Consider the following 27,745-nt stretch of genomic DNA (forward strand, 5'->3'; position numbering starts at 1 on the left):
AAAATAGTCAATATTAATAAAACGGGCATTGTCAAAAGTCATCCAAGCAAGCTTGCTACTGTCACATGATAGTTACACCTAAACCACTTTGCTAAACCTACTACAAAACAGGGTTAGAAAAAGTGGTTTAGGTTTAGAATATAACTGGTTTAGTGCAAGTGGAAACAGGTCAATCTTTGTTGTTAAACTGGTTCAAGCACTAGTGGATGTGCAAAAGCTATGGGCCGTGCTAAGCAATCTCCTGGATCCTCATCAGGTTCTCACAGGAGCACGGACTGCGACACCAACTGTGGTGTGGGCATCCGAAGTCCCACCCCGACCCCAGTAGCTGATAGACTTTGTCACAGTTGGGGCCTTTGCCATGCCTAGTCAAAGAGCAGGTACTCATTTATACTCCTGAGTCAAGAGAGGCAATTGTGTGTTTCTTGTGTAAGGAAATTATGCCATAGCTCGCCATCACTGTGACTTCTTAAACTTGTAACCCTGATGAGTCTCGGATGTAGTCACTCACTCAGATGACTCTCTAACCAACTGAGCTATAGCGAGCATACCGGCAGCTCCTTACACATTTGCCATTTACCATTTGTGTGTGTGTGTGTGTGTGTGTGTGTGTGTGTGTGTGTGTGCATGTGTGTGTGTGTGTGTGTGTGTGTGTGTGTGTGTGCATGTGTGTGTGTGTGTGTGTGTGCTTTACTACCATTCTTGTCTCTAGTTGTCATTCATTATGTTACAATATATTACAAAATATTTCATTTAGGAGTCAGCAGTCAAGTTGCATCAAAACTTGTAACACACTTTCGAATGCTTCCAACAGTAACAGTCTCATCCAATTTGTAAGTGAACAGATAGAACTTCATAAGACAATCGAAATTATGTGTGTGGTTTTTGCTTGTTAGAGAATGGCATTCTAGATCTCCCGTAGTGACCGTAATGGGCCATGTTGATCATGGGAAAACAACTCTCCTTGACAGATTAAGGCAAACGTCTGTTGCTGCTCAGGAACCAGGAGGCATAACACAACATATTGGAGCATTTAGAGGTGAAACTTAATGAACGTCATTCGTACTACATTGCGTTAAGCAGCATGCTGCTAGCTATGATACCGCATTGACACGTGAGGCAGTGTGTGTGCATGTGTGTGTGTGTGTGTGTGTGTGTGTGTGTGTGTGTGTGTGTGTGTGTGTGTGTGTGTGTGTGTGTGTGTGTGTGTGTGTGTGGCAGTGTGGCAGTGTGTGTGTGGCAGTGTGTGTGGCAGTGTGTGTGGCAGTGTGTGTGTGTGTGTGTGTGTGTGTGTGTGTGTGTGTGTGTGTGTGTGTGTGTATGCGTGTGTGTGTGTGTCTGTGTGTGTCTGTGTGTGTGTGTCTGTGTGTGTGTGTGTGTGTGTGTGTGTGTGTGTGTGTGTGTGTGTGTGTGTGCGCGCGCGCTTCATCGGGGCAATGTGCCAGGGGTGAAGAGGTTTGTGAACGCTGGCTTTGATCTGACAGCTCACACGAGCTGGGATTTATCAGACAAGTAGCTCAAGCCGAAGAGGTCACTCAAAATGACGTTGGAAGCTCAACACTCGTTGTAAACACCGAGTGCCTGAGCCCAAGAGGTCAGTCAAGTTGACATTGGAAACTCAACACACCACAACATTACAAACACATCTCATTTACGATCAGACATCAGACAACTCTCTTGAGCCAAAGACATTAGTCAAGTTGAGATTGCAACTTTAGTAGAGGTGCACCTAACGATGGGCTAAGACTGGTCTGAACGAGTTCCCCTGGCATGCCACCTATTTATTAAATGCAGCCCCCTCGAACATTGGAGGGAGTGAGAGATATGAAGAAAGCTACAAACTGTACGTACTGACTAGACAATGCGATAGTCTCACAGTCGTTTGTATAAATACAAAGGCTTAACAGTTTGCTATGGATAGCATTACCAGATTGCTGTAGTAATCTACTCCTGACGTCAACCTACATTTACTACGTAAACTAACCATGAACGATGTTGACAAGATTTAATTAAAGTATTAGCTATGAGGTTTGGGGCAATGCTCTATGACTAATTAATGGCCAATCACATTTCACATTTAATGTTTATTTATTTAATGGCAAATGCAATCGATTAATATTTATCAGCTGCTTTGTGATTTGTTTCTAGTGCAATTGGATGATGGTAGTGAGGTGACTTTTGTTGACACTCCTGGTCACGCATTGTTTGCCAGTCTGAGACAGCGTGGAGCTAACGTGACTGATGTGGTCGTTCTTGTTGTGGCAGCAGATGATGGAGTAAAGGACCAAACTGTTCAGTCTATTCGGTACGCTCAACATGCAGGAGTGCCTATTTTGGTAGCTATAAATAAGTGCGACAAAGCGAACGCCGATGTGGTACAGAAACGTCTAATAACAAAGTACCATACGGCTGGCTTACGTTGCTGTTTGTTTAGCGAAAAACTATGGAGCAGTTGTTACAGTGTGGAATACAGTTGGAAGAGATGGGAGGCGACGTTCAAGTTGTAAACATATCTGCTCTTAAGGTGAGAGCTAAGAACATATTATGAGATCGACACTTGAAGGCTACGAGATAGTTCCTGAGGTGACACTGAGGGAATTATTAAGTAGACCAGAAGGTGGAGACTCTGATAAATTTGATATTACTTGAGTGACATGTAATAACTGAGTTATATCTCATATTGATGTGTGAGTCCAAGTCCACTGCCATTTGAAGCAGCACGCTTGGTTGTAATGGCGTGGAACATCAATGCACTTGTATCATAATTGATGTGTGTTGGTGTGTGTGTGTGTGTGTGTGTGTGTGTGTGTGTGTGTGTGTGTGTGTGTGTGTGTGTGTTGGTGTGTGTCGGTGTGTGTGTGTGTGTGTGTGTGTGTGTGTGTGTGTGTGTGTGTGTATGTGTGTGTGTGTGTGTGTGTCGGTGTGTGTGTGTGTGTGTGTGTGTGTGTGTGTGTGTGTGTGTGTGTGTGTGTGTGTGTGTGTTGACAACTTGATAGATTGCACGCGTATTGTAACTTTTTAAAATTATTACTTTCACTCAATCATATAGTAATTAGCGGTTGTCCAGGACGATGGGCTAATAACTCGTATCAGCCCTAGGGCTGATAGCCTATATCAGCTAGTCATCCTGTACAACAGCATAATACCGGGTACTGTATAGAATCAATAAATGTTCATAACTACAAATGTTTGTAAACTTTCCTCATACGTTTGAACACGTGCGTGGAAATGACAACGAGGCTCAATCAACATACGGGGTAAATACACCTACTACAGCCATGCACATCAGTACAGTTTTCAAACAGGAATGTCTCGGTGGACTACTTTTGATCCCAAGCAGTGAGAGCTGTTAGTCCTGCTTTTGCTGCTTGTTGCGTTAGTGAGTTTTTGGACGTTGTTTTACATAGTCCAATGAGCCAAGCGGACTTTACTCTTGTGCGCTTAATAGAATAACTATAGTAAATAGACCAAGTAGTAATGGATATTTGAACTACAAAGGTTAGTAAGCAATTCAAGTTACTAAATTCTTTGTTTATGAAGTTTATAAAATTAAATAGTTTACGAACATTTATTGATTTACAGTATAGGATTAGCACCTTGCCGTCTTCTTTGAACTTACCCAGCAACAGGATATGCCGTATTTCTTTGAATAGTGGCCCTGGCCTCTCTTTTTAACAAGGTTACGGAACTGCGACCTTTAAACGAGGGCAGCTTGTATTTGAGGGCGGCCTCTATTTCTAAGTCTCCACTTCACATTGTGACACGTTGGCTTGAATGTCACGTTTCTTTCTGTTGACATGATTGGACACTTTGAAGGTTTAGCTGTAAATGCCACAACTATTACCGTATTTCTTCAAATATTGGCCGCCTTTGAATAGAAGCCGCCCTCGAATTGAGGCCTCACTAGTCTGCAAGGTACTCCCATATCATATGCTTTGATGCTTCCACGTCAATCTCATTCTATTATGTGCACTTGTCTATAATAGTTAGTCTCGAGCAGCCAGCTTCTCCTCCTTTGACTTCAGTTAGCGGGGAGAAGTCAAAAACGGGGAGGGGCTGGCTGCACAAGACTATATAATAGTCGTGGCATTTACAGCTAAACTTGCCACGGTTGGCACCTTCAAGTGTCCGACAGAAAGAAATATGACATTCAAGTACCAACGTGTCACAGTGTGGAGTAGAAACTAAAGGCCGTCCTCGAATACAAATCTCCCTCGTTTAGAGTCCGTGGTCACTTTCGAAGAAATACGGTAAGTTATAATTGATAGACGAGTGCGCATAATAGGAAGAGATTGATGCAGAAGCATCAAAAGCATGTTATATGGGTGTGTCCAGTAACTTTGCAGATGAGGGTCGCCTCAATTCGAGGGTGGCCTCTATTTTCAACAAGTCTCTTCAGCAGTGGCTTCTAAACGAGGGCAGCTTTAACCTTTGCAGTGATACTAAAATAGTAAGGCTTCTATTCGAGGGCGGTCACTATTTGAAGAAATACGGTAAATCAAAGTTTCAATAATGTTAGGGAGTACTGTATTGAGAAGGAAGAAATTTTGTAACTGTTAGCATTTTTGTTACAAAGGGTTATCCATATATACAGCTTTTCAGTTGTCTTATATTAATGAATGAAATAATAGGGCACTAATGTCAAGGAGTTGGTCGAAGCCGTTTTGGCAGAGGCAGAACTGTTGAATCTACGGGCGCATGTAAATGGCCCAGCAGAGGCGGTCATTCTAGAGTCCTTCTTAGATCTACATCGAGGGTGAGTTAATACCGGTCTATCGATTCTTGTGTTTTATTGTGTTTTTTATTGTCGTAGTCCTGTGGCTACTGTTTTGGTACAGCAGGGGGTGATTTCTGTTGGTAGTCTTTTGGTAGCAAGTTCTACATGGGCTCGAGTGAGGCAAATGTCTGATGATGTTGGCAAAGATGTCGAGCGTGCTTTCCCATCGATGCCTATTCGTATCAGTGGATGGAGGGCATTGCCCACTGCTGGTGACCTCGTGTTTGCTATGAAGACAGAGGTGTTTATGATTGATTATTATTTAATGGGTTGTTGTGTGTTTGTTGTAGATTCCATGTCTTTGCTGGTTTTAGTTTGTTTGTTTGTGTGTCTGCAATGTGGTCTTGGTCTGTTTGCTGGTCTTTGTCTTTTAGTCTGTCTGTTAGTGTGTCTGATTATATCAACATTTAGTGGGTTTTAGGTATAGTTTTGATGTCTAGTTGTGCCTGTTGTCACTTCGTATTTAGACAAATTGTGTATGCATAGGAGGAAGCTCGAGAGTTAGCAGACTTACACAAGAAGTCAACTAGACACACTCATATCATTTCTGAGGAACTACAAGAATCTTCAAGTAGAGCTGAAAAACCCATTTTGCCTCTTATAATTAAAGGTAATAAGTGTGTCTTGTTATTTCTTCAAAATCGTTGTTGTAGTAGTGGTTATCAAATGCTGAAAGCAAGTGTAAAGTAGTCAGGGTTTGACTGGTTGTTATCACTGCATTGAGTCTGTTAAGGACATTAGCTATGTGGGCTTATTGTTCTGCAACAGAGGTTGGGAGGCTGATGTTGCAACCCTTGTTTCTGTTTAACGATTTCTCACTGAAAATGTTTATATAATGAATTACGATATCACTACTACTACTATTTCATTACTTTGAAATGAATTGAGAACCAGGTAGACAACTTTAGTTCCAGTAGTTACAATATTTTTGTTTGTCTGGCGACTCTGTAATAGTTAGTTGTATCCATCTTGATTTCATTGTAAATTTATAATTGTTTTTAGCTGACACTCTAGGATCATTAGAAGCTCTTGTTCAGTCACTGAAGACTTATAGCCATGAAGAAGTGATGCTGAAAGTAGCACTGACTGGTCTTGGTAGTATCAGTGATAGTGATATTGAAATGGCAGCTTCTGCTGAGGGTAAGTAAATATAGCTATTAGTTGTATTAATGTATATGTAATAGCATTTGCTGAAGTAGTTTTTGACAGGAATTGTTGTCGGGTTCAATGTGAAACTACCGAGATCAGTTAATGGTTCTGTTAAGAAATGGAAAGTCACTGTGATTACTCACAATGTGATCTATCGTCTGCTCATGTTGATCAAAGTCAGTTGTATATATTGTCATTTGCAGTTTATGTTAGTAGAAATTAATTGTGTACATGAGAATTGAGAAATTTAAGGTTTTATGAGTAAGATCAACATATGTCCATCAATCTACAATTTGTTAGAGTAAATTATTTTCAATCAGTGCACAGTGCATGTATTGATCGCATCAGTTGTGATTGCTGCAAATTGGGAAAGGTGACATTTGGATGTAGCTAAACAGATTGTACTGTGAAGCTTCTCTTGTGTATCTTAGTACCTGAATTGTCTGCTTCTTGCTTTTCTTCACATGTTATCGCTAAATGTTTTGATACAAGTTGAGTTTTGTATCAAGAGCAGTGGTTTCTATGCCGTTGACGTTTGTTTAGAAGTCTTTGGTTTTCTGCCTAAAACGTCACCTGGAAGTAATTGATCTATAGTCGTCATTTAACAGGTTTTATGTTAGTGTAAACCAAGAAATTTTTGTTGACATAAAAATTTTGATGCCTTCTGAAAATTCCGTTTCTGTAGCGATCTATTTTCGGTGAAACTCCTTGGAAGCTTGAGACTCCTGGCTGGATGCGCAGTTACACTAGAACTACATTTGTACGCAGTTTTACACACTAGTAGGTGTGCACTACATAGCTAGATATTGGTTGCAATAATTTACCATGTTCATGACATTGCTGTTGGCTCTAAGAGGTTTGACAACTTTCACAAAATTTAGGTATAGAGAAATTTAAATACTTTGTAGGCCATACTGGAATTACTGAAATATATTGCCACCGAAAATTTCTTGGTTTACAGTATTATAGTCAGTTTGTAATAAATTGTTGTTGATTTATGCATGCGCAGAAGCTTGTTTATAGCTGAAAGGCCAAATCGTTCAAATTAGAAAAGACATGCACATAACCAATGCACAGAAACAGATGTGCCTCTGTTTCTGTGACATTGACAAGAATAAAAAATTGCTGTCACTGTCTACTACGAAGCATCTTGACATAACGTGCCAAAAATGAGTATTTAACGACAATGAACGTGTAAGAAAAGGAAAAATTGAAAATGGTTTGTTCCTCTTTCAAAGTAAGTTAGATGTAGAGTAGTTGTGGATTTGTAGAGCGTAAGGTTTAGCTGTGTGAAAGACTAATAATGAGGGAATAAAAAGAAACCAAGAAAACCAAAAGAAATTAAACTTGTTAGGAAGAAATTCAACCTCAAAACAAATGCTACGTATCTTCAAGGCTGTACTTAGTAATAGCTACACTTACTTGTCATGGTACACTTAAGCTTACTTATCTTATGTCCATCTGTCATCTGTTTGTCCTGAATTTTGTGTAAACTGTATGAAGTAAAATGAAATAAATGGTATGTGAAGGATCAACTAAATATCAGAGTGCCCTTATCATTCCAAGAAGTAATCACCGGAGAAGCAACAATTCTTCAGGTCTTTCAGCTACGAGGAAAGTCTAACAGCACAGTTGCTGGCTGTCGTGTCAAGACTGGATCTCTTATAAATTCTAAGCGGCACAGGTTCAGAATACTCAGAGGAAAGAGTGTCATCCATGAAGGTGCTTTGTCATCACTGAAGCGTGTGAAAGAAGACGTTCATGAAGCAAAGAAGGAAACAGAATGTGGCATAACTTTTAGAAATGATCCTGAATTTCGGGAAGGAGACACAGTACAATGCTATTCGAGTGAAAAAGTTCAGAATACAGTTTCCTGGAATATTGACTTATGATCTGTTGCAATTCCTTTTTATTTTACGAGTTATTGCTTAATATACTTAAAGTATTGCAGAATACTATTTGTTTTGTAAACTGTTGGAGAGTCTCTGAATATAGAGCAAGATTACAAGTCTACGACTACATCTAGGCTCGGTGTATGTGCTTGAGCATATTTTGTTGACTAGGTTTAGTAGTCTTGCTGTTGTTGGTTAATTAATTCCGTATCTCATATCTGGTTAGGTGTACATTGAAGGTTACTCTAGTGTTAAGGACATGCGCAGGAGCACTCTGGCTGTAGAAGTAGAGCGTTATGTTGTTGATACCTGTGATAGTACGTATAATAATAAATGGTGACAGGAATGGGATAATGCAGTAGTAGTAATAAATAAATAAAAATAAAGGAATAAATGAAAGTAATACGCATACTTGGAGAAATGCTTCTTACTAACAAACTACTGGATCTTCGCATCTTATCTGGATATATTGCAGAGGATGGGTGAGGTGGTGGATCCAGTTGAACTGCGTCCAGTAGTTTGGACACCGAGGCTGTACCACGTGTCTCCCGGCTTGCGGGATCTTGTGTGTACTTGTACCTCCGTAAGAAACGAAGAGAAATCTCGTCCGAATACGTTGTCATGGCGTTTCCTCCTCCTCCAATGGGAGGGCTGCCTATGATGCCGCTACGTATGCCGGGTAACATGCCTATGAGGGTCCCCCCTCCAGGGATGATGCCAGGGATGCCTCCACCTTCTCTGCCTTCAGGCGTCCCACCAAATTTCGTTCCCGGACACATGGCAGGTAAGCAAAGGTAAACCGTCTGTTCCTCTCGTGTATTCAGTCTTCTGTCTTCCTTCTAGGTGTAATGTCTATGCCACAAATGGCGCCCCCACCAATACCCGCCATGACCGCCGTTACCATGGCCACTGGATTTCCTCCAATTCAGCAAGCGTCAGTACCGCAGGTGAGATTTTGTTTTCGTATTGACTTATGTGATTCGTTCGCAGCGATGTAATAATATCACGCCTACGCGTACAGACTGTTCTCAATAATTATTGGAAAGTTTCAGGCACGTGATTTTCTGATTTTTTGCGCATTCGAGTTATTCCCGACGTCGTGCAGGAAACAGTTGCTTGTATATTTGATCTAAGAAAGTGTGGATGTAATAGAATTGTCATATGTGTACTGTACCCTGTATGTAGGGTTTGGAGGGGTTTGGGGGCGTGGTCGTCTTTTTGCACGCCTAGAAAACATAGTAAATGAAAACTAAAATTCTCAAAATCAAAGAAATGAAATGTTTGTACGTCGTGTACTATATCCTATTTTTATCTTGGTCAATAATCATCTAACAACATAGAAATAGAAAACAGTTGCTAGTCTCGGAGGCCCGCACGTCAATTTTGTTCTTCTTCTTCTTCTACTTCTTCACGGATATCTCTTTTGTATGTTACATACGGCTGTGAAACTTGAGAAAACGCTTTAGAATTACCTGAACTCTATTCTTTTGGTGACTAGAGAAACTGAAATCAATGTTAATTAAAAATTGTGTTTCTTTCAAGCAGATTTGATCCAACCACCGTCATCAATGCTATTGCACAGTTTGGGCCAATCACGGAGCAGTATTTGCGATTGCTTGTCTATGGCAACCAGGGACAATGGAAGAAGAGCCAATCAGATAGGCCAAACCAAACGCATTTATGAAAGAGTTTATCACCAAAGCTGTGTAATTCAATCATGTTTGCCATTGTGTGATCTAGTCTGACATTGCTTGCGATCACACACAGGAGCAAAATTGACAAATAATTACGTACAGATAGCAATTTATACGGGAACCCAACATTTGCAGGGCATATCCCGTATGTGATGATCTTTGGCTTTGACTACTAAGCCAAGTTCTATTCCAACTGCCGTTGCATATTCAATTATACACACACGGAAGAAAGAGCAATGCAAAGGCACTAAAAATTAGGATCTATATTTGTGCAACGTGCGCTAAGATACCATGGTACCGTATCCCCGTAGACCTAGCAACCACTTGAGTAAACTGCCTCTGAATCATGTCTAACGAAAGCTGTTACATATAAACAGGTTTAATTAACGCTAATGAAAACACGCTAAATCTTAGACATGCTTACAAAGTCTTACAGGCCCTAATGAAGACATGTACACCCTAGCTATACGCTTTTGCGCTCCTAAGAACTTACCAAACTAGAATTTTAAAACTGTTTCTTTGAAAAAGAAATAGATGTAGGGATTGTATAAAAAGTAACAGAGACAAGATCTATAGATAATATGAACTAAAGCCAGACATCATTAGTGAATCCTTCCAACCCTCACATTTCCTAGATTTTACATTTTGGGGGTTGGAAGGATTCACTAATGTCTGGTTTTGGTTCATATTATCTATATATCTTGTTTCTGTTACTTTTTTATGTAATCCCTACATCCAATTCTTTTTTTAGAGAAAAAGTTTTTAAAATTCTGGTTGTAATGAGACTTGTTGATGTTTAGAAGCACAAACTTTGTACACTATATACGGTACACTATAGAGGTTGTGCACATGACGTCACTAGGCCACGTGATTCGCTGCCGTTGCCATTTTGAGTGGCAAGTTGTCAGTCTCGCTTTCTTATCTTCTGGTAATTACATCGTAGGTTGCTTGTTCCATTGTTTGTTAGAGTTGGTCAAGAGCTGATGTGCTGTTGGGTGTACTAATGGGTAATTCAGTGTTAGGTGACATTACAATATATCGCCTTTTAATGACACTTTGAGGGCTCAGTCAATTCGCAAGTGTAACGCGGTAGATCATGCTAAGTTTGTATGGGTATTCAAGGGTCTCGTGATCGTCACCAAATGGTACGTTCACTAGACAGCTGCCCTGAATCAACGCCAGCGTCATATTCTTAGATCTCGTTGCAAAAGCAAACATGACATTGCTAGTCTGGCATACATACTTTGGGCTGGAGAGCAATGAAGGCAGCAAGCCCAAAACAACTGATACAGCGATACCATAGGAAAGTCTCTTGCAAGAGCAGCAATACGAGCAACATAATAGACCATTTACGTCACCACCATTCGGCTGACTACAGGAAGATCAAGGAAGGAAAAGTGTCTTCGAAAAGAAAGGTCATGGCGATGGTCTAGCCAAAGATAGGTAACAAGTTTGCAGCCACTAGCAAGAACAGCCGTTCTTCCCCCAGGTAGAAAGAGCTGACGGATGCTGTCACGTACTGCATGGCTAAGAACATTCTACCATTACGAAGCATGGAAATGGTGGGATTCAAGCAAATGTTGGCTGTTTTTTGCTAGTGTTTTGTCCAAGAACCTCTAGCCCAACTGTAGGTAGGAGTAATTTATGTGAGATGATGAGCATTTTGTAAGATTAATAGAGTTATTGTGAAGATACAGAGTTGCAAATTTAGTGTTGCAAATATATTCAATATATCATGATATTGTTGACTGGCTAACAAAATATTGATTGTGGGTGAATTTTTCTGATATCGCCAACACTGATAGGTATTGCAAAGGTTGTGGAGTTCAGTTATCGCTTCCCAAATTACTGTGAGAAGAAACGAAGATGGATTGCCATTGTCAATAGAATGGCTTGGAAGCCCGGTGCGGCTATGCAGCGACCATTTTGTCAATGGCAAAAAGAGCAATGATCCCACTTCTTCGCCTATGTTCCGTCTTTGTTTGCATACGTAGCCAGCCCTCTGAAAGAAGAGCTCAACGTGACATGGCGAGGTACCAGCAAATCCAGGCATCTAAGAAACGAAGGCTTGATATGACATTTCAAACAGAAGAACCGTGTCAGGTAGGCTCGAGTGTCCAGACGGTTGTCTCTCTCCAGGGGGAGAAAGACCATATACATGGTACTCTAGATAATATCTGTAACCTGTCACAAGTACACCACACGACTGAAGAAATAATCCTGAAATAACTTCAGCTCTTTCAACGGTGACAGATGTGAGTATGAGAGATATTGACTGCCTTCAGGCAGAATGTCAGCTATTGAAGCAGGAAAATCGTCTTTTGAAAGAAGCAGTTGGTAGGCAGCAAGGTGAAGTTTACACTGGACTACCGTCCGTTGCTCTAATCTGATGACGTCAACGCACAACCTCTATACTGTACACTATACTGTATGTTATATTTTGTGTTAGTTGCATGCTGTAACAATGTTGTTTGCGTTCAGCATAACTAGGCAAACAGAACAAGGTGTGGTGCAGTATTTTAGGAATTACTTGTCGAGATCCTCTGCACAACTCAAAGTTTATTTGAGACCGTCCCAAACATTTGGGCCGTTTACTGTATAATGTGTAGGCGTGGCCTCCCAATAGGGATAATACAAATTCATTGGACGTTTGTCTGTTTGTCTGTCTGTGTGTCTTTCTGTCTGTCTGTGTCTGTCTGTCTGGCTGTCTGTTTGTCTGTGTCTGTCTGTCTGTCTGCCAACAGAAGAAAAATGGTGACAACAGAAGAAAATCTGCTCTACGTTTGGTTCAGTCAAGTGAAATTTCTAGGGCAGCCAGAGTTTTGACAAGTCAAAGTTTGGCTCCAGAAAGTGATGATGTTCTTCAAATGTTGAAGCTAAAGCATCCAGTAGAAAGCATCAATTCTAGTAAGATTCCTAGTATATCAGGTATGCCAGATTCTATATGCCTCGATAAATCTGTTTTTGTCAATGCTATTAAACGCTCTCCAAGAGGATCAGGGTGTGGACTTTCAGGATGGAGGTATGAACACGTTCGAATTCTACTTGATAATGAAATCACTTTTGATTCATTATTGTCAGTGTGTAATACCATAGCTTCTGGTGATGTACCTCATACGATCATTCCATTACTTTCTGCCTCAAAGCTAATAGCTTTGCCAAAGACTGGATCTGGTGTAAGACCAATAGCTATTGGAGAAGTCTTTCGGCGACTTACAGCTAAGACCATTTGTCAGCAAAAGTCCTTTGATTTTTCTTCCTTCTTTTTTCCCCTATAACATGGTATTGGTACACCTGAGGGACGGGAATTGCTCACACACACCACATTCAAATTCTACTCAAAAAGAACCCTGATTGGTCAATTCTTAAAACGGACGTCAGAAATGCTTTCAACTCAGTTTCTAGAGAGTGCCTTTTACAACAAATTGCACATCAGTTTGCAGATATATACCCTCATGTCAAGCAACTGTATGGAGAGCCCAGCTCCTTAATCTATGCAGCAAAGGTGTACATGTACTCTCATCAAGTGAAGGGGTTCATCAAGGTGACCCTTTGGGCCCGGCTCTGTTTTCTGCCACTATCCACCCTGTTCTATGTGAAGTACTGACTCGACATGATGAAGTCACTATACTTGCATATTTGGATGATGTGTGTGTGGTTGGGCCAACTGAAAACCTTAAATCAGTTCTTGAAGATCTCAAATCTTCTTTGTTGAAAGTTGGGTTAGAAATTTGTGACAGAAAGTGTGAACTGTATTGCCTATCTGGTGAGTGTTGTAATTTTCCAACTTCTGTTGCATACAATGGAACTATCATTTTGGGCACTCCTATAGGGAATTCAGACTTCATGCGATCTCTATGCATTGATATAGCCAAATCTGGTGATCGTCTTTGTTCTGAACTTGTCAAGTTGAATGACAGTCAAACCTCAATATTGATTATACGTCACTGTCATGTTGCTCAACTGAATTACTTGGCAAGACAAATATTCTGTTGATCTGCAAGCAGCAGCAAACGTACAAAATAATATGACTAGATCATCGTTTGAAAACATTATAGGTTACGATCATCTGAATGCTTTCAATTGGAAACAAGCAACTTTAAAGATCAAATTTGGTGGGTTTGGATTGACACAGATTAGTCAAATTTCACCAGCATCTTTCTTATCTTCATGGTGTCAAGCCATGAAAGACTTACCTGAGAGGTTTTCATCATTTTTTTTATTTAGTCAATTATCTTCAAAGCAGTAAATCACAGCCAAGGTCAATCGGCTCTATTGTGGCCTCTTCCTATCAAGCTTTACCACCAATGCCCAATTCCAACCGCGAAGATGGAGAACAACAGTCTCTTGATGACTTTATCTTATATCCAAAGAAATTACAGCATCGATTATCCACAAAGATTGCCAGTGATAGTGCTACTGATATTATTATACAATCACAGTCTGATAGAGATGCAGCACGGTTGAGATCTCTGCAAGGACAAGGGGCTGGTGCATGGCTGGTTGTCATTCCCACTTCTGCTAAGCATGCTTTAAAAACAAATGAATTTTCTTTAGCGTCTTACCTGAGGTTGGGAGTGGCTCTACCTTTCACCAATTGGATTAAAAAGTGTGATTGTGGTCATAATTTGGATGAATACAGATACCATCTTTTAACCTGTAAATATGGGGTGGACCTGTGTGGTCTCCCAATTCAGTCTTGAATGGGTAGAGTGAGTGCCTGTGTGACCTTTACCTTTCCCATCAAACAGAACTAAGACATCAACACTGAAGGTCGTCCAGACATTACAATGTTTGATCCAAATACTGGACAGAATTTGGATCTTGATGTGTCCCTTGGTCATGCTGCCGCGACAAGAGAAGAGAAGAAAATGAAAAAATATTCAGAAGAGGTTGTTCCAGGAGGATATGTAGCAAGATGTGTTCCTCTTGTGATAGAACAGTTTGGGAGATGGGGCATAAAGGCAGAGTATTTTTGCAGCATTTGCCACAACAGTCAGCTAATCCAGAAGCCAATTCTAATGCTTCCATGATTATGTTGTATTGGAGAAAAAGATTTTCTACAATTCTGCAAAGATGCAATGCCAAAGTTATCCTTAGAAAACTTTCAAAGTTGTCACCTAATCATGGTGATTTAGATAGATTATTTGATTATGACATTCAAAGTCAAGTCCATTAGTTAATGACTTTGTTGTCTGCAAGGACTGATTTGTATTTTAAGAAATCCTAGCATATGTACAAGTAGAATCTGTATGAGAATAAAGTGTCTGTCTGTCTGTCTGTCTGTTTTTTTTGTCTGTCTGTCAGTAACCCTACGTTACAATGACTATGCATATGGTAATTGCTCATGTGTAGCAAGTGAATGTTCTAAATTGACGTCAAGTGGTATGAGTAACGCTGATTTACCCAAGCAAAGGCATATATATGTATGAGAAAACATAATTGGTACGTTAGATTGGCACGCTGTCGACAGCAAAGTAAACCATGTGCTCTTGGCACATGATGGCATTTACATGTACGACCCATGCCATCATTATCCAGTTGCAAACAAGTAATATGTGGAGGTAAGATCAACTGCAACACAAACTTTTAAGTATTCCTTTGATGCCAATTGGCCTTTAATGTCTCAGCATGTGCATTTTAATACTGGTTTTAAGCCCTTTATTTTGTTAGGCCCCTATTTGTTGCATGTCTGTTTCTCATCACCCAGAATCTCAAACTGATACGGGCAAACCGTTAGAATTATCTGTTTATGTAGACGTCACAGCGGAAGTCAACAGGCACAGTTGTTCAAGGAACACAACATCTCAGGATTAGTCTTTAATGGTACTTAGACTAGAGGCCTGATTTGGGGGATTCACACTGATAACCTCCATGACAACAAGATCTTTCATGTTGATTTACAATATATCATGTAGTTGAGGAGAGCAGACATAATGTAAGAATCAGATGCAAAGAAGTTGAGACATACGATCCTTGTGCTCTGGTTGTATTGCACATTCGCATTACAAGAGATAGTGGGGGTAATGGTGACATCAGTTTGGCCTGTGTTGTTTGGATATGGAGGGATGATGAGAAACAGACACGCAACGAATAGGGGCCTTATTATTACACACAGTAACAGATGATGATACCCAATATATAATCAAAAATAGTAAACAGTAGTACAGGTTTGTAAAGTGTGTGCGTGCGTGTGTGTGTGTGTGTGTGTGTGTGCGCGCATGTGCATGCGTGTGTGTGTGTGTGTGTGTGCGCATGTGCATGCGTGTGTGTGTGTGTGTGTGTGTGTGTGTGTGTGCGTGTGCGTGTGTGCATGTGTGTGTAACTGTTGATTTTGTTTGTTGTGTAGCCGTTGCTGCCTGGATTGCCATTGCCTCCGCCGCCACCATCAGTAGTAGCAGAAGCAACTCTGAGTGCACCACCTAAACCTGCCACAGTAACAGTAAGGATCTCTCTATTTTCTATGACGTTTGATTGATTGATTGATTATACTGTTTTGTTTTGCAGCTTCCTGATGCTCCAGTGACGACTGCATTTGTTGGCAATATTTCAGAGAAAGTCCCAGATAACGTTATACGTCAGCTGCTAATGGTACACGTGTACGAATTGATTACACACACACACACACACACACACACACACACACACACACACACACACACACACACACCAATGGACAAATGGGTATGCCTTTCGAAAAGGTCCAAAGATAGCACTCCCCGCCTATTTCTAGGTAGGGACCCTGGTGCTACTCAGAGTTTTAGGCCACGCTGACGAACCCCTTGATGTGTGGCCAGAGCATCGAAGGGCACTGACTTTGGCGCAGCTGTGGGACTGGACCTCAAGTCCACACGTACCCGTATATACTGCGTGATGTTCTGCTAAGCCAGCGGTCCAGTCTACCCCCAGTCACCCCCAGTCAAAGACCAGGTACTCATTTATACTCCTGAGTTGAGAGGCAATTGGTTGTGAATTTATTGCCCAAGAAAATTACGTTTGTACTCGTCCGTGAACCTACGACCTCAACATCCCGGATGTTTCCATTCTCCAAATGCAACTCTCTAACCAACTGAGCTACCGATGCCACACACACACACACACACACATTTTTGTCTACTCGTGTTCACACAAAAGTTGTACTCATCGCACTGGTGTATGTGTTTCATTGTGTCTGTTTTGTGCAGTCGTGTGGAACCGTTTTGAGTTGGAAACGAGTGCAAGGCGCGACAGGAAAACTACAAGGTTCAGTTATGAATTACATGTCACATTGTCCAGTTTTGTAATGATTATTATATGCACTAGCGTTTGGCTTCTGTGAGTACAAGGAGCCAGAGGCGACACTACGATCACTACGACAACTTCACAACTTGAGACTAGCAGAGAAGACTGTAACGGTATGTGTGAAGATTGGTAGGATAAAACACAATAATGTTAGATATGATTATGGACAGAGAGTAAAGCTAGGTTTACAATATGACACTGGCGACGCTCGAGGACGCTAGCAATGACGCTCAGGCAGGCGTCATATTGTAAACACTTGCCCGTCGCATCATGAGCATCCTCAGCGTCATCAGTGTTGCCAACGCTAGAGTTGATTCAAGTTCAACTCGAGCGTCCAAACCGGAAGTGCTCAAGCGTCTACCGGAAGCACGTGCCTTTTGTTGACATATCAGAGATCAAATCCGGGAGTGAAATAACTGGAAGTAAACTATGGAAAAGAAGCCTACTGAAAGTGTATACGTGTAGGTACATACGCCTGCTTGCGGCAGATCAAGTCACAGTAGCTTAGAGATGAGAGGCACACGAAAAACGCTTGGAAAACGTATCGAAAAAACTGGGCTTCCAGCAGCAGGCTACCAAATAATGTGGAAGCGTCTCTTCGACAACTTGATGAGGGAGAAACTCAGGAAATGAAAACCAAATCACAGACTTTTGTATACAATTATCATGAGCATGAGTAGTGGCTCGTCGCTGACGGTCATCAAATGATATTGTAGATGGTACAGCGTCAGCGTCAGCATTTTGACACCTACTCAGCGTCTTTGTGCGAGCGTCATTGCAGGCGTCATCAGCGTCGTATTGTAAACCTAGCTTAATACAATAGTTTATACATACAAAGCAAGCATGATTACATAATTGAAGGCGTAATGAAGTATGAGATGCCCTGCTTGTTTGTTGAGGTTTCAATATCAATATCACAATCAGTACCATGCATGCTATGTGGAAGTGAGCAATAGCTACCCTATGTGTCACTGTGTGATAACTACAGTATGTCTATAATTCTGTCACTGGGCCGAATACGGATTAATACGGACATTAGTTACCAGCACGTGGCCGCTACCCAATGAGCACTCAGAAACAGTGCAATAATATCTGTATTCGTCCAAGGACCCATGTAGTTTAGTTATTACACACATACCGTAGTTATTGCTCACTCTCACAATTATAGCATGCTTCACTGCATGGGACTGTCCCTGATACTGAAATCACACCTCACGTCAACCGCAACATCATAACAACTTATAGAAAACTAGCCTTGTCCCCAGACTCACTTGAGCTTGGCAGTGTCCGGTTTCCGTATGACATTTTCAACCTCCAGTGAGTCTGGATTCGCCATGCCTACTTTCACACACTTACTTCACTAAGTGTCACCTCACTGTGGCGAGCCTGCCAAGTCAATCCGGACTTTGTGTGTGAAAGTAGGCGGGGTGGATCCAGACTCACTGGAGGTTGAAAATGTCATACGGGAACTGGACACTGCCAAGCTCACGTGAGTCTGGGGATGATGCTATAGAAAACTGTAACTTATGGAACAGTTCGTAAACGATGCAGATCCGAGTCCTTGAGGCATGAACTTGTTTTCATCACCAGATGGCTGGGAGCTTGAGTCAGCGTGTTGTGTACCAGACTTTGACGGAATTCGAAACAACAGGAAACTAGATGACACTGGAAGAGTAAGCCATCTCTGACTACATGACAGTCTATTCGAACGCTCTTTGGGTAGGGACCACATGCCGGTAAGTATACAGCTCATGCAATACACGGTGGTCAGCAATAAATATGATATTGCTTTGGAACGCTGATGATAACCTATACTTATTGCGTGGTCTACAAGAGCGCTCATTGGGTAGTGGCCACTGTAACTAATAAGCAATTGTGACTTTAATTAGAGTTTCCTGTTTGGTAAGTCAATATCAAAGTTTTTAACATTTTATGTTTACTGCAGGTAAAGGTCGATGCTAAGACTCGAAAGCAGTTGGATGAGTATCTGATTGCTAAGAAAGCTGCTCTGAGTGGTCAACGTCTACCTGAGAAGACAGAAGCGACTCAGGTTGTTAACTGATATGGTAAGATGATGGTAGAGGTAATTGTCGTGTGTTTATGTGTGCTCAGAATGGTGAGGAAGACCCGAAATCAACAGAAGAACTGGATGACGTAACAAAGGTGAGACTAAGTGAATATGTGAATGTGTAACTATGAGATCGACGTCAGTGGTTGTGCTCGTGATACAAACAGTGGAGTAACGTTTTCCAGCAATCGATTTTATTAGATCGCTAAATTAAAGTGTAAATTGCGGTTGAGGGGAAGGGCTTGTAGTTGAAGCCTATGTATTCATCAGAATACAAGCCCCAGGACTTGTACTAAATGGTGGAATGCAATAAGCTTATTTGCGTACTAATAAAAGACCCAGGGCTTGTATTTAGATGTGGGCTTATACTAACTATGCTAGAGAGTTGCAAGTTGCTTCACTTGTCAATTACGTGCACTACTGGTATCTGTTCACGTGATTGTCCAGCTACATAAATTTACAGTCGTTTGCAGTGAAGCCTTCAAAGTCTGATTTTTCCGAAAGTGCTAGATCGTCTTCCTCTTGTTCTGCGACATTCATCCCATCGGCATCAGCCCAGTTGTTTCCGCTGATTGTAATTCGTTGTTGTTGAGGTAGAGATGACGTTTGACTTGCTTCTTAGTGTTTCATTCTTCATGCAGGTCATTAGGACATTCTCTGAGCCATCAATGTTGTTGGTAGTGATTTCTGCACACTTGAAAGAATATGTGATCATAGTTTCAAGTGAGTGGTTGAGTAGGTGCCTCAGCTGCAGGTTGAAACAAATCCCGCCTGTACGCATCCAGCTGAAGACAGGCTTGAATTTAGGCGGGGCTTGTATTTGGACGGATATGCCATCTTAAACTGTATATTGAAATGTGAATATTTAACAAAACATAAATGCACTTGGGTTGCTTTTTATCCATTTTGTACACAACTTTGTCAGCTTTTGCTCTCAATTTGTTGTAATATGTGCACTATCGCTTGTATGCGTTGATGTCACTCTGGAATAGTGTTAATTGATCAAGCACTGTTTCAATAACCAATGTGTTTTTCATTGCTAAATGGTTACGTATCCAATATTTACGGTGCAATGTATGAAGTCAGAGACTGATGATATTTGTTTATGAGAAGAACCCATTAGGAATTTGAGTACATTGTTTTTGTTAACTGCTGCGTATGGTCTATGTAATGTAATTCACTGGTGTAGCCATACCAGCAGTTGCATGCTGTTTATAGCTTTCAAAATGCAAATCTGAAAGTTACATTTGGAAAATTGAGTGATTTATCCATGCTACATACTGTTAATACTTTGAAATTGTTGTACAATGTTATCAATAGAAGTTATTGTTTAGGCCGAAGATGAACAGGTTAGGAACCATATTCTTCTCTTATTGAAACAGAACCAAGCCACATGGCATGGAAATGACGGTAAATCATTGTGGCTGTTGACGTGATTGGACGTTTGGTCAAACTGTTGTGTTACAGAGGAGCTCAATCGAAGTGTTGCCGAATCCATGCTGACAGTTGCCAAGCAAAAGGGCCTCGTTGAGAAAGATGTATGTGTAAGGCATGCATGTTGTTTTGTGGTCAAATGTAATGTGATTTGTTCTGTTTGCTTAGGGAGGTCTTGAAGATCTCAATATGGACGAGAGTGAGAGGCAATTGGTTACTGATGAGATCAGAAAATTTCGTGGTTCATATGCACGGGTAAGTGTCTCAATTTCTCATTTTCTCGTTCTCAAACATACACACAAACAACTAAATAGTTGAGGTCCGGTAAACTGATGTGCATGAAGGGCGTGGTCTCGCCCCAGGGTCCATAAAATCAAAGTGTTAGGAAAAGCAGAGAGAAGTGTTTTGTCGGTGAGTACTGCATGTCAGTCTGCACGTTGTTGTACATATGGCGAATGCCATACAGCGTTATTCAATATCGTACGAGGTAGATACGCTATTAGCGACGCTTCATTAGTTGGACACATTGCAGCCAGTCACGAAGACAGCTCAGAAGGTTGGTTGTACTATTAATGACATGTGACAGTTATGAAGCTAAGCGCATGCTCAACAGCGTAATTGTGTTAGTTAGTCGGTTGGTTTATTGATCAAGTGTATTGTTTGTTGTGTTAGCATCCTGATGAACCTCCGAAACGCAGTAAAGAAGAGCGAGAAAGAACACGGCAGCTGTTAGAAAGAGAGAAGACAAAGTCATCGGAGGAGGATCAACCAAAGCAGCAACCAAGTGTATCAGAAGAAAGACAATCCACCAGAACTCTTGTAGAAGACACAGCCGAGGAGTACCAGAGATTACGGAAGGAGAGAAATCAACGACGTAGAGAAGAAGCTTATGACACAGTAGTGCAAGCAATTGTCGTTGAGCTCGTTATTTGTTGCACTGAATTGTTTGGTTTCGGCAGCGTTTCAAAGATTGGGAAATAAGGGAGAAACGGAGAACTCGAGAGTATGAGAAGGAAGATGAAAAAGAAAAGGAAAAAGCTGAAAGAAGGGTATGACCTTGACTAAAGCTTGTCTGTATTTGTCTGCTTGCCTCGTGCTTGTTTGCCTGCATGGCCCAATGGTATTGTCTACGCTACTTCTATTGTCTGTCTGATTGCTTCATCAATCTGTTTGGTGCTTCATTATTGTAGAACGGGTTCCCCCTAAAGCATGGTAGTGTGGCACAGTCCCCTGCTGAGCAATCCTAGCCACGTGACTAAGCCTTTTTGCATGTGTTCTACCCAGGATACTGTATTGTCCACTGCACGGTACTGACACATGTACAGCAAGCATATGGCGTTTGTGTGCGGGTGTGCAATTGAGCATGAAAGACATCTCATGGCGATGAAACAGAAGGCTGTAATGACTTTGTTCTTGTTCGTCTTGGAGCGGAAGGCTTCAGTAATACGCAGTTTGACGTACAGTTTGGAATCGCGTAAGGCCTTTTCACACTGGAAGCGCATCGAACCGCTTCAATCCTATTCACAGCAGATATGAATTGGATGCACATTCAATGCACATTGACCAATTTCTCATTAGAGAAAACGCAATCCATGTGAATGTCGTAAACATGCCTACCCGTGTAACATGCACTTATCATGGCTGCCAGTCTATTTGCGAAGACAGTTCTCTATCTTTGGTTACAGTACGTCCATCTATGCCACAGAGAGGAAAAGTAAAATTGCTGCCTACAGACATGAAAAGCTGCATGGGTAGGCATGGTGCCACGTGCAGCTCCCAATGTGCATTGAATCCACTTCAAACCACCTTCATATGTGGTTTGAGCGAATGCGCATTGAATGCGGTTTGACAGCCAACGAACATGCACAATAATGCACTTTGGAGGGTAGTGTGAAAAGGCTTTTATTTTGTAAAGGTCTGGGTATCCAAGGGCACAGCAGTATAGAGAGGTGTGTCTTGCAAACTACTGTCCTACCACACTAATCTGAAATTCTGGGGAGAACCCTTGTACTAGACAAGTGATCATTTGTATTGAAGCATAGTATAGTGTACTTGACACAAAGCAAACAAACATGAAGTACAAAGGAATGCATTAATTTGACTGAATTTCCATATAAATTGGATAAAACTGGGATTGGTATTTAGTGGTGTTGTACTTGTTTGTGGCTTGACTTGTCTGTGACTGAGTGACTAACAACAAGAAGTGCTGCCTGTCCTGGGTTACTTTATATTGTATTTTTATATATTCTCATTAGCTTTTCTTGTACTCAACTTGGATGCAAGGAAACAGCTATATATATTTTACTCCTTTTTGTGTTCTCTGTAATGTGATGAAGTGTTTTAATAAGGATGTGATTCATTAAGTGTAGCACCGTGAATGTGCGACGTTGGCATATGCTGTCTGCAAATGTCTACATGAGACTGTTGGTTAATTAAATTCCTTGATTTAATTATATTGGTAGTGTTTCTGTGTATGCATGTTGTTCCACTAGAAGTGAAAATGTTTTGTATTAGGCTCGAGATAGGAAGAAGGCTAAACGGCACATGGAAAAGTATGATGATGAAAAGGATGACAAACGATACTACAGGTAGACCTACATAGCACCAAGGTCTATTTTATTTATATTACAACAAGATTGTCAGTTCTAGTGATATGTTTCGTCTGCGTCGTGAGCGCCAAATGGAGATTGAGGATGACTTGTGGGACAAGCGGAAGCAAGAGGAAGAGATGGAAATTGCAAGAAGGAAAGCAGAAGAAGAAGAAGCAAAGGCTAATGAGCCTCGGCAGCCACTCATTCAACCTTTAAAATTACAGACAGCAAAAGCAAAAGCTGAACAACTGCAACCTCAAGCAGTAGCGGTGAAGCCTGCTCCTGCCGTGCCTTTTCCACCAATTAAGGTAGAAGCTGCTCCTCCTGTAGAAAAGGAACCAGGAGTGACATCGCCAGTAGGTAAGTGTTGTGGTGGAATAATAATACTTGCATGTATACTACTTGCATTGCAGTCACTTTTGGGAGAGCCACTGTGCACGTGCGTGCGTGTGTGTGTGTGTGTCTGTCTGTCTGTCTGTGTCTGTGTGTGTCTGTGTCTTGTGTGTGTGCACACGTGTGGCACATGGACGTGACACAGTAACTTTTACTTCAAAAGAAGGGCATGCTGTTATAGCAAGAAATTTAGCAGACTGCTCATATACCTTGAGGTATGAGGTTATGCCCTTTCAAGCAAGAGAATACCTGATTATCATAGCTGCGTAGTATATGAAATTTTAGGATCACATAATATATGCCTATCTCCCCACTAAGACACATCTACTACTTCAAACATCTAATCACTAAGTTCATGTACCAATTTACGTACTAGAGGTTTTCCCGCTATGTCCTTACACTTGTTGGTAGGAGTAGCTTTTTCACAGCTGTCTTTCGCCATCTATAATGCCTGTATTGATGCTTTCTTCTGGCAATTTTTCTATCACACGTTTGCAATTTAGTTTCGAGAGTTGCTTTAGGTTCTCAATTCATTGTAGAAATTTCTACTGCTTTGCATATGATGCTATGTTGACTGTGGCACACACTAAAGTGTGAAGGTCTGGTGTTCAAAGGAAGCTTGCTTTTTTGGTCACACTTTTTGCTAACCTATAGGGGCATGCGCTTCCATGTGAGGTAATACGGGATATATCCATTATACTAAGCTAGCTACTTATAAGCAAGATATGTTACTCTTGGTTAAAATGTTGCTATGGAGCAGATTGTGACAGTAATTTACAGTCAGACTAGCTGTAGATGTGTCTGTTAATAGACTCTCTGTGTTTTGCTAGTCTAATCAAGATCAATTTCAGAAAGACTTGGTTCTTGGGCACACCTTTTTCTTTTTAGACTCTCTGTGTTTTGCTAGTCTAATCAAGATCAATTTCAGAAAGACTTGGTTCTTGGGCACACCTTTTTCTTGTTTAACTGCCCAGGCATATTGTGCTTTCTACCAGCTTAGTTTCTGAGATGACACTCCAGTTGTACTGTACCTCTGCTATATACAGTAGCAGTGAGATGTGAACATTGTAGAAGACATAAAACATCTCCGTAATAGATTTCTTCAAAGTCTCTATGTATCTTCAATTTCTTGCTGAATCTTGAAGTTTTGTTGGCAGGAGATACAAAGATGCCTGCTCCGTTGTAATACATCATTTATCGTGGTTGCGACATTTATGCAGAGTGGAAGATTGCTGTATGATGAAATAGACACAAATCCCAACATTATCAGAATTGTATGCAAACAAGATATGACATTTTTCAATCAACAAGACTGTATGGGAAACTTCAGCTATGGGCAAGGTTCTTGGAGGAAGCTGTTGAGGACTATTCTTGATCAAATTTACAAAGAGTGAACCATCTCTGTGCAACAACGAGTCCATCACAAGAACGTCACCTCCTCATCTAGTAGCTTCCGATATGCACAGGGTCTGTGTCCAGAATTGGACTTGACAGTCACTTTTGGGCTTGAAAATAATGAACATGTACTAGTTGAACTAGCTCACAATCCTATTGTCTTTCAAGAGGGATGGTTGCCAATCTGATCAAAATCAAACATATTTATCAATTATCAACCTTAAAAATTAAGGTTTTAGGATGATTCTTGGTAGAAAAGTTGTAACATCACCCCATTGTGCTATCTATGAAAGAGCAATACATTTATGGAATATATAGACTAGTGTATTCAATTTCTGATGTTTGGGTGTGCAGGCACAATGGCTTGTCATGGTATTACAGTGGGAGGAAGCAGGGGAGAGAGAAAATGCAGAGAAAAATGACAGAATTACCTTTGAGTGGTGGTGGTTTTGCTTTGTATGGTTTGACTCTTGCTTTCTTGTCAATCCTTCATTTGTTCTCTTAGAGACAACTGCAAGTGGGAGTGATATGGATTAAATACATGATTTTTGTGAAATTGTATACATCTGAGCAAATCTTGCTATGGCATAAGCTTGAAATGCCTTTTACCAAGCAGTGTAGGCACTTGTCGATGTTCTCCAGCAATCGGGCAGAAAGTTTCCTATGAAATCTTACTAATGGGAATGACTCACTTAGGCCAAGTTGTGCGTACAATGTTGGTGGCCAATGCATGTACCATTAGCTATGTATAACACTAAGTTCTGAGGAATCATAAAGGCTTGGCTTTCAGTGTCATAGTTATGTTGTATTTGGTTTCTCTTGGTTGGTGTTCTGGTCACTCCGAAGAATGCTATTTATGTTTGTGCAGTGGGTTTGTTGTTTGTATGGTAACTGATATGACGTCATTGTGGTGGTGTTAATGGTCTCGATAACAGCATCAGTCTAAAGTATATTGATTATCTGTTCTGTTGGCAACTTTGTCTCACTGTCCATCATGTTATAATAAAGTTCACCTCGATATCAGATTTATGGCACAATGTATGCAATTATTAAATTTGAGTCTTACACTTGTGTTTGCCCATTTTATAATAATTTTACTGGACGGAATGGATTGTTTTAGAACAGAAGCCAATTGTTGATAACTCTGAGGAGGTCTCTGGCCTGGGTGGTCATAAGACATGGTGCCAACTAGTAGTGTAGTATAGTAATGAGAGATCTAACTAACACATTGTGAAACCTCACAACAGCATAGGCAAGATCCATAACCAGAGTGTGATAAAACAAGTACATCTTACATGTGGTGTCTCTTCTTGCTGTGGTTTTAGTATCTAGCAATCAGATTAACAGGAGTTAGTTTATCGGCACTTACTACCATAAGTGTCAGTCAAGAGGACTATAGGTAGACTTCAATCAAGTTAATGACAAGACTGCCTTATAACACTGATTAAGTTTTATAGAAAGGAAACATCTGTGCTTGTGACTAGATATGTCCATGTAATTAAATTGCAAGTTAATTATGTAAGAGCGATGTTGATTAGTGTTACTGGATTTTAGTGGACACTACACCTGCTGTTTTACGAAAAAGTCCTCCTACCCTTGTTGGTCCTGAGTATGTAGCCGCTCAAATCAAGCGACAGAGAGAATTAGAAGAGCAAGCAAAACAACTGGCTGAAGCAGATGCCAAGAAAAAGAAATTTACTGTACAGCAAGCGTTTTCTTCTGAGCAAGAAGCAGAACAGATAATTATGGATAAATTGAAGAGGAAATTGGTGCCACTGGAATACACAGAGGAGGAACAGCAGTCCGTTGGTCGGTCAAATATACCACAGGCTGACAAAAAGAAGAAAAGTATCAAATCATTGATTGAGCATATACCAACGACAAGAGATGAGCTATTTGGATATAAGATCGAGTGGTCGGTCGTGGATGAGGTCTGTCAGCCTGTTGTTTGTTTGTTTGTTTGTTTGTTTGTTTATCCATCTGCAAATCTTTCTGTTGCTGTCTGGTTGTTTGACTACATCTTGCTGGTTTACATCATGTCAATGTCTGCTTTTATCTGTGGTGTATTTGATTGTGTCATGCTCAGCTGGATCTTCATTACAGAGTCTAGTCAAAAATCGTATCAAGCCATGGGTAAATAAGAAAATAGTCGAGTATATTGGTGAAGAAGAACCAACTCTAGTCGAATTCATTTGTGACAAGGTAGATGATCTTGTGTTGCTTTTGTTCTCTTTTTTAAGTTCTGTTGGTTAGGTTGGCAAGCATACACCAGCTGAAAGTGTACTCAGTGATGTCACTATGGTTTGTTAGAATATATGCTCAGTCACTGTTCCAGTGATGCTACTAATTTTGTTTTGTAGGTTCTAGATGAAGAGGCTGAGTTATTTGTGAACAAACTTTGGCGTCTTTTGATTTTTGAAACAGAATCGAAACTACTGGGTTTGATTAAGAAAGAAGGCAGTAGTTAAGCTCTTACGATTTCATCTTATAGTATATCAGCACGTTTGCTGTTGACTTGTGTAAAAGTGCATATACAGCATAATGGCAACACTGTACAAGGACATTATTCAGAGTTGAGTGACTACATGCTCGCAACTGGTACAGTAGGTGAGAAGTCTTAGGTTGGAGATAGCAATATAAGCGTCGAGGGAACATCTAAAGAAATTCTTGTCAACAGTCAGTTTGTAGTACTGGAATCTTGCCAACCAAAATTTGATGATTTTAAATTTGGCAGATTGACTACTGCAAGACATACATGTAGTAATAAGAAATGATAGTCTACTTAAATACTTTAATAAGTCAAGTCTTGGGTGTTTTTAGGGTTAGAAACAGTCACCCTACTTGACTTAACGAGAGCTCATAGATAGAGGACTGTACTCTATCCGCGTGCAGTCAAGTTCTAGAGAATGAGACGCTAATCTGCATTCTTTCTTACAGCTTGTGCAGTAGGTTGGTTTGGAGAAAGAAGTTGTGCGTGAAACTCTCATGATAGATAATGTTTATATATTACGGATTCAGAATAAATTTATGCTCAACAACAAGATTGTTGACTGTAATTAATGATAGTCAGA

At 40.7% G+C, this 27,745-nt stretch overlaps 2 protein-coding genes across 3 annotated transcripts in view; both read left to right on the plus strand.

The window, feature by feature from the left end:
* LOC134180115 (translation initiation factor IF-2, mitochondrial-like) overlaps nt 1-8,046 on the plus strand; it is a 10,658-nt gene extending 2,612 nt beyond the window's left edge. Inside the window, exons 3-12 of the mRNA XM_062647201.1 lie at nt 758-833; nt 897-1,039; nt 2,149-2,375; nt 2,435-2,524; nt 4,632-4,756; nt 4,814-5,018; nt 5,264-5,387; nt 5,780-5,917; nt 5,987-6,102; nt 7,456-8,046. Of these exons, the coding sequence (XP_062503185.1) occupies nt 758-833; nt 897-1,039; nt 2,149-2,375; nt 2,435-2,524; nt 4,632-4,756; nt 4,814-5,018; nt 5,264-5,387; nt 5,780-5,917; nt 5,987-6,102; nt 7,456-7,818 (1,607 nt within the window). The 3' untranslated portion in view covers nt 7,819-8,046. The remainder of the gene's footprint in view (nt 1-757; nt 834-896; nt 1,040-2,148; nt 2,376-2,434; nt 2,525-4,631; nt 4,757-4,813; nt 5,019-5,263; nt 5,388-5,779; nt 5,918-5,986; nt 6,103-7,455) is intronic.
* Nucleotides 8,047-8,364: 318 nt separating this feature from the next.
* On the plus strand, nt 8,365-27,240 carry LOC134180012 (RNA-binding protein 25-like). Of its 2 annotated transcripts, none has more exons than XM_062647071.1 (19): nt 8,365-8,602; nt 8,662-8,765; nt 15,862-15,954; nt 16,020-16,103; nt 16,697-16,754; nt 16,815-16,906; nt 18,739-18,843; nt 18,906-18,956; nt 20,196-20,271; nt 20,329-20,405; nt 20,464-20,550; nt 20,968-21,192; nt 21,255-21,344; nt 22,810-22,883; nt 22,939-23,246; nt 26,229-26,605; nt 26,778-26,876; nt 26,928-26,975; nt 27,035-27,240. In XM_062647071.1, exons 1-19 carry the CDS (start codon nt 8,440-8,442, stop codon nt 27,140-27,142), a joined length of 2,319 nt encoding a protein of 772 aa, XP_062503055.1. In that variant the 5' UTR covers nt 8,365-8,439; the 3' UTR covers nt 27,143-27,240. The 2 variants fall into 2 exon arrangements, with proteins under 2 accessions (XP_062503055.1, XP_062503056.1); XM_062647072.1 differs by having other exon boundaries at nt 20,329-20,399.
* The last annotated feature ends 505 nt before the right edge of the window (nt 27,241-27,745 follow it).

Source organism: Corticium candelabrum, chromosome 5 (genome assembly GCF_963422355.1).
Source record: "Corticium candelabrum chromosome 5, ooCorCand1.1, whole genome shotgun sequence".
Taxonomy (NCBI): Eukaryota; Metazoa; Porifera; class Homoscleromorpha; order Homosclerophorida; family Plakinidae; genus Corticium; species Corticium candelabrum.

Excerpts from the sequence above, each read along its gene's own strand:
- LOC134180012 (XM_062647071.1), top strand. The coding sequence starts at position 8,440 with ATGGCGTTTCCTCCTCCTCCAATGGGAGGGCTGCCTATGATGCCGCTA. Across the intron at positions 20,272-20,328 it reads CACATGGCATGGAAATGACG|AGGAGCTCAATCGAAGTGTT; the intron begins GTAAATCATTGT and ends GTTGTGTTACAG. Across the intron at positions 26,877-26,927 it reads TCGAATTCATTTGTGACAAG|GTTGGCAAGCATACACCAGC; the intron begins GTAGATGATCTT and ends TCTGTTGGTTAG.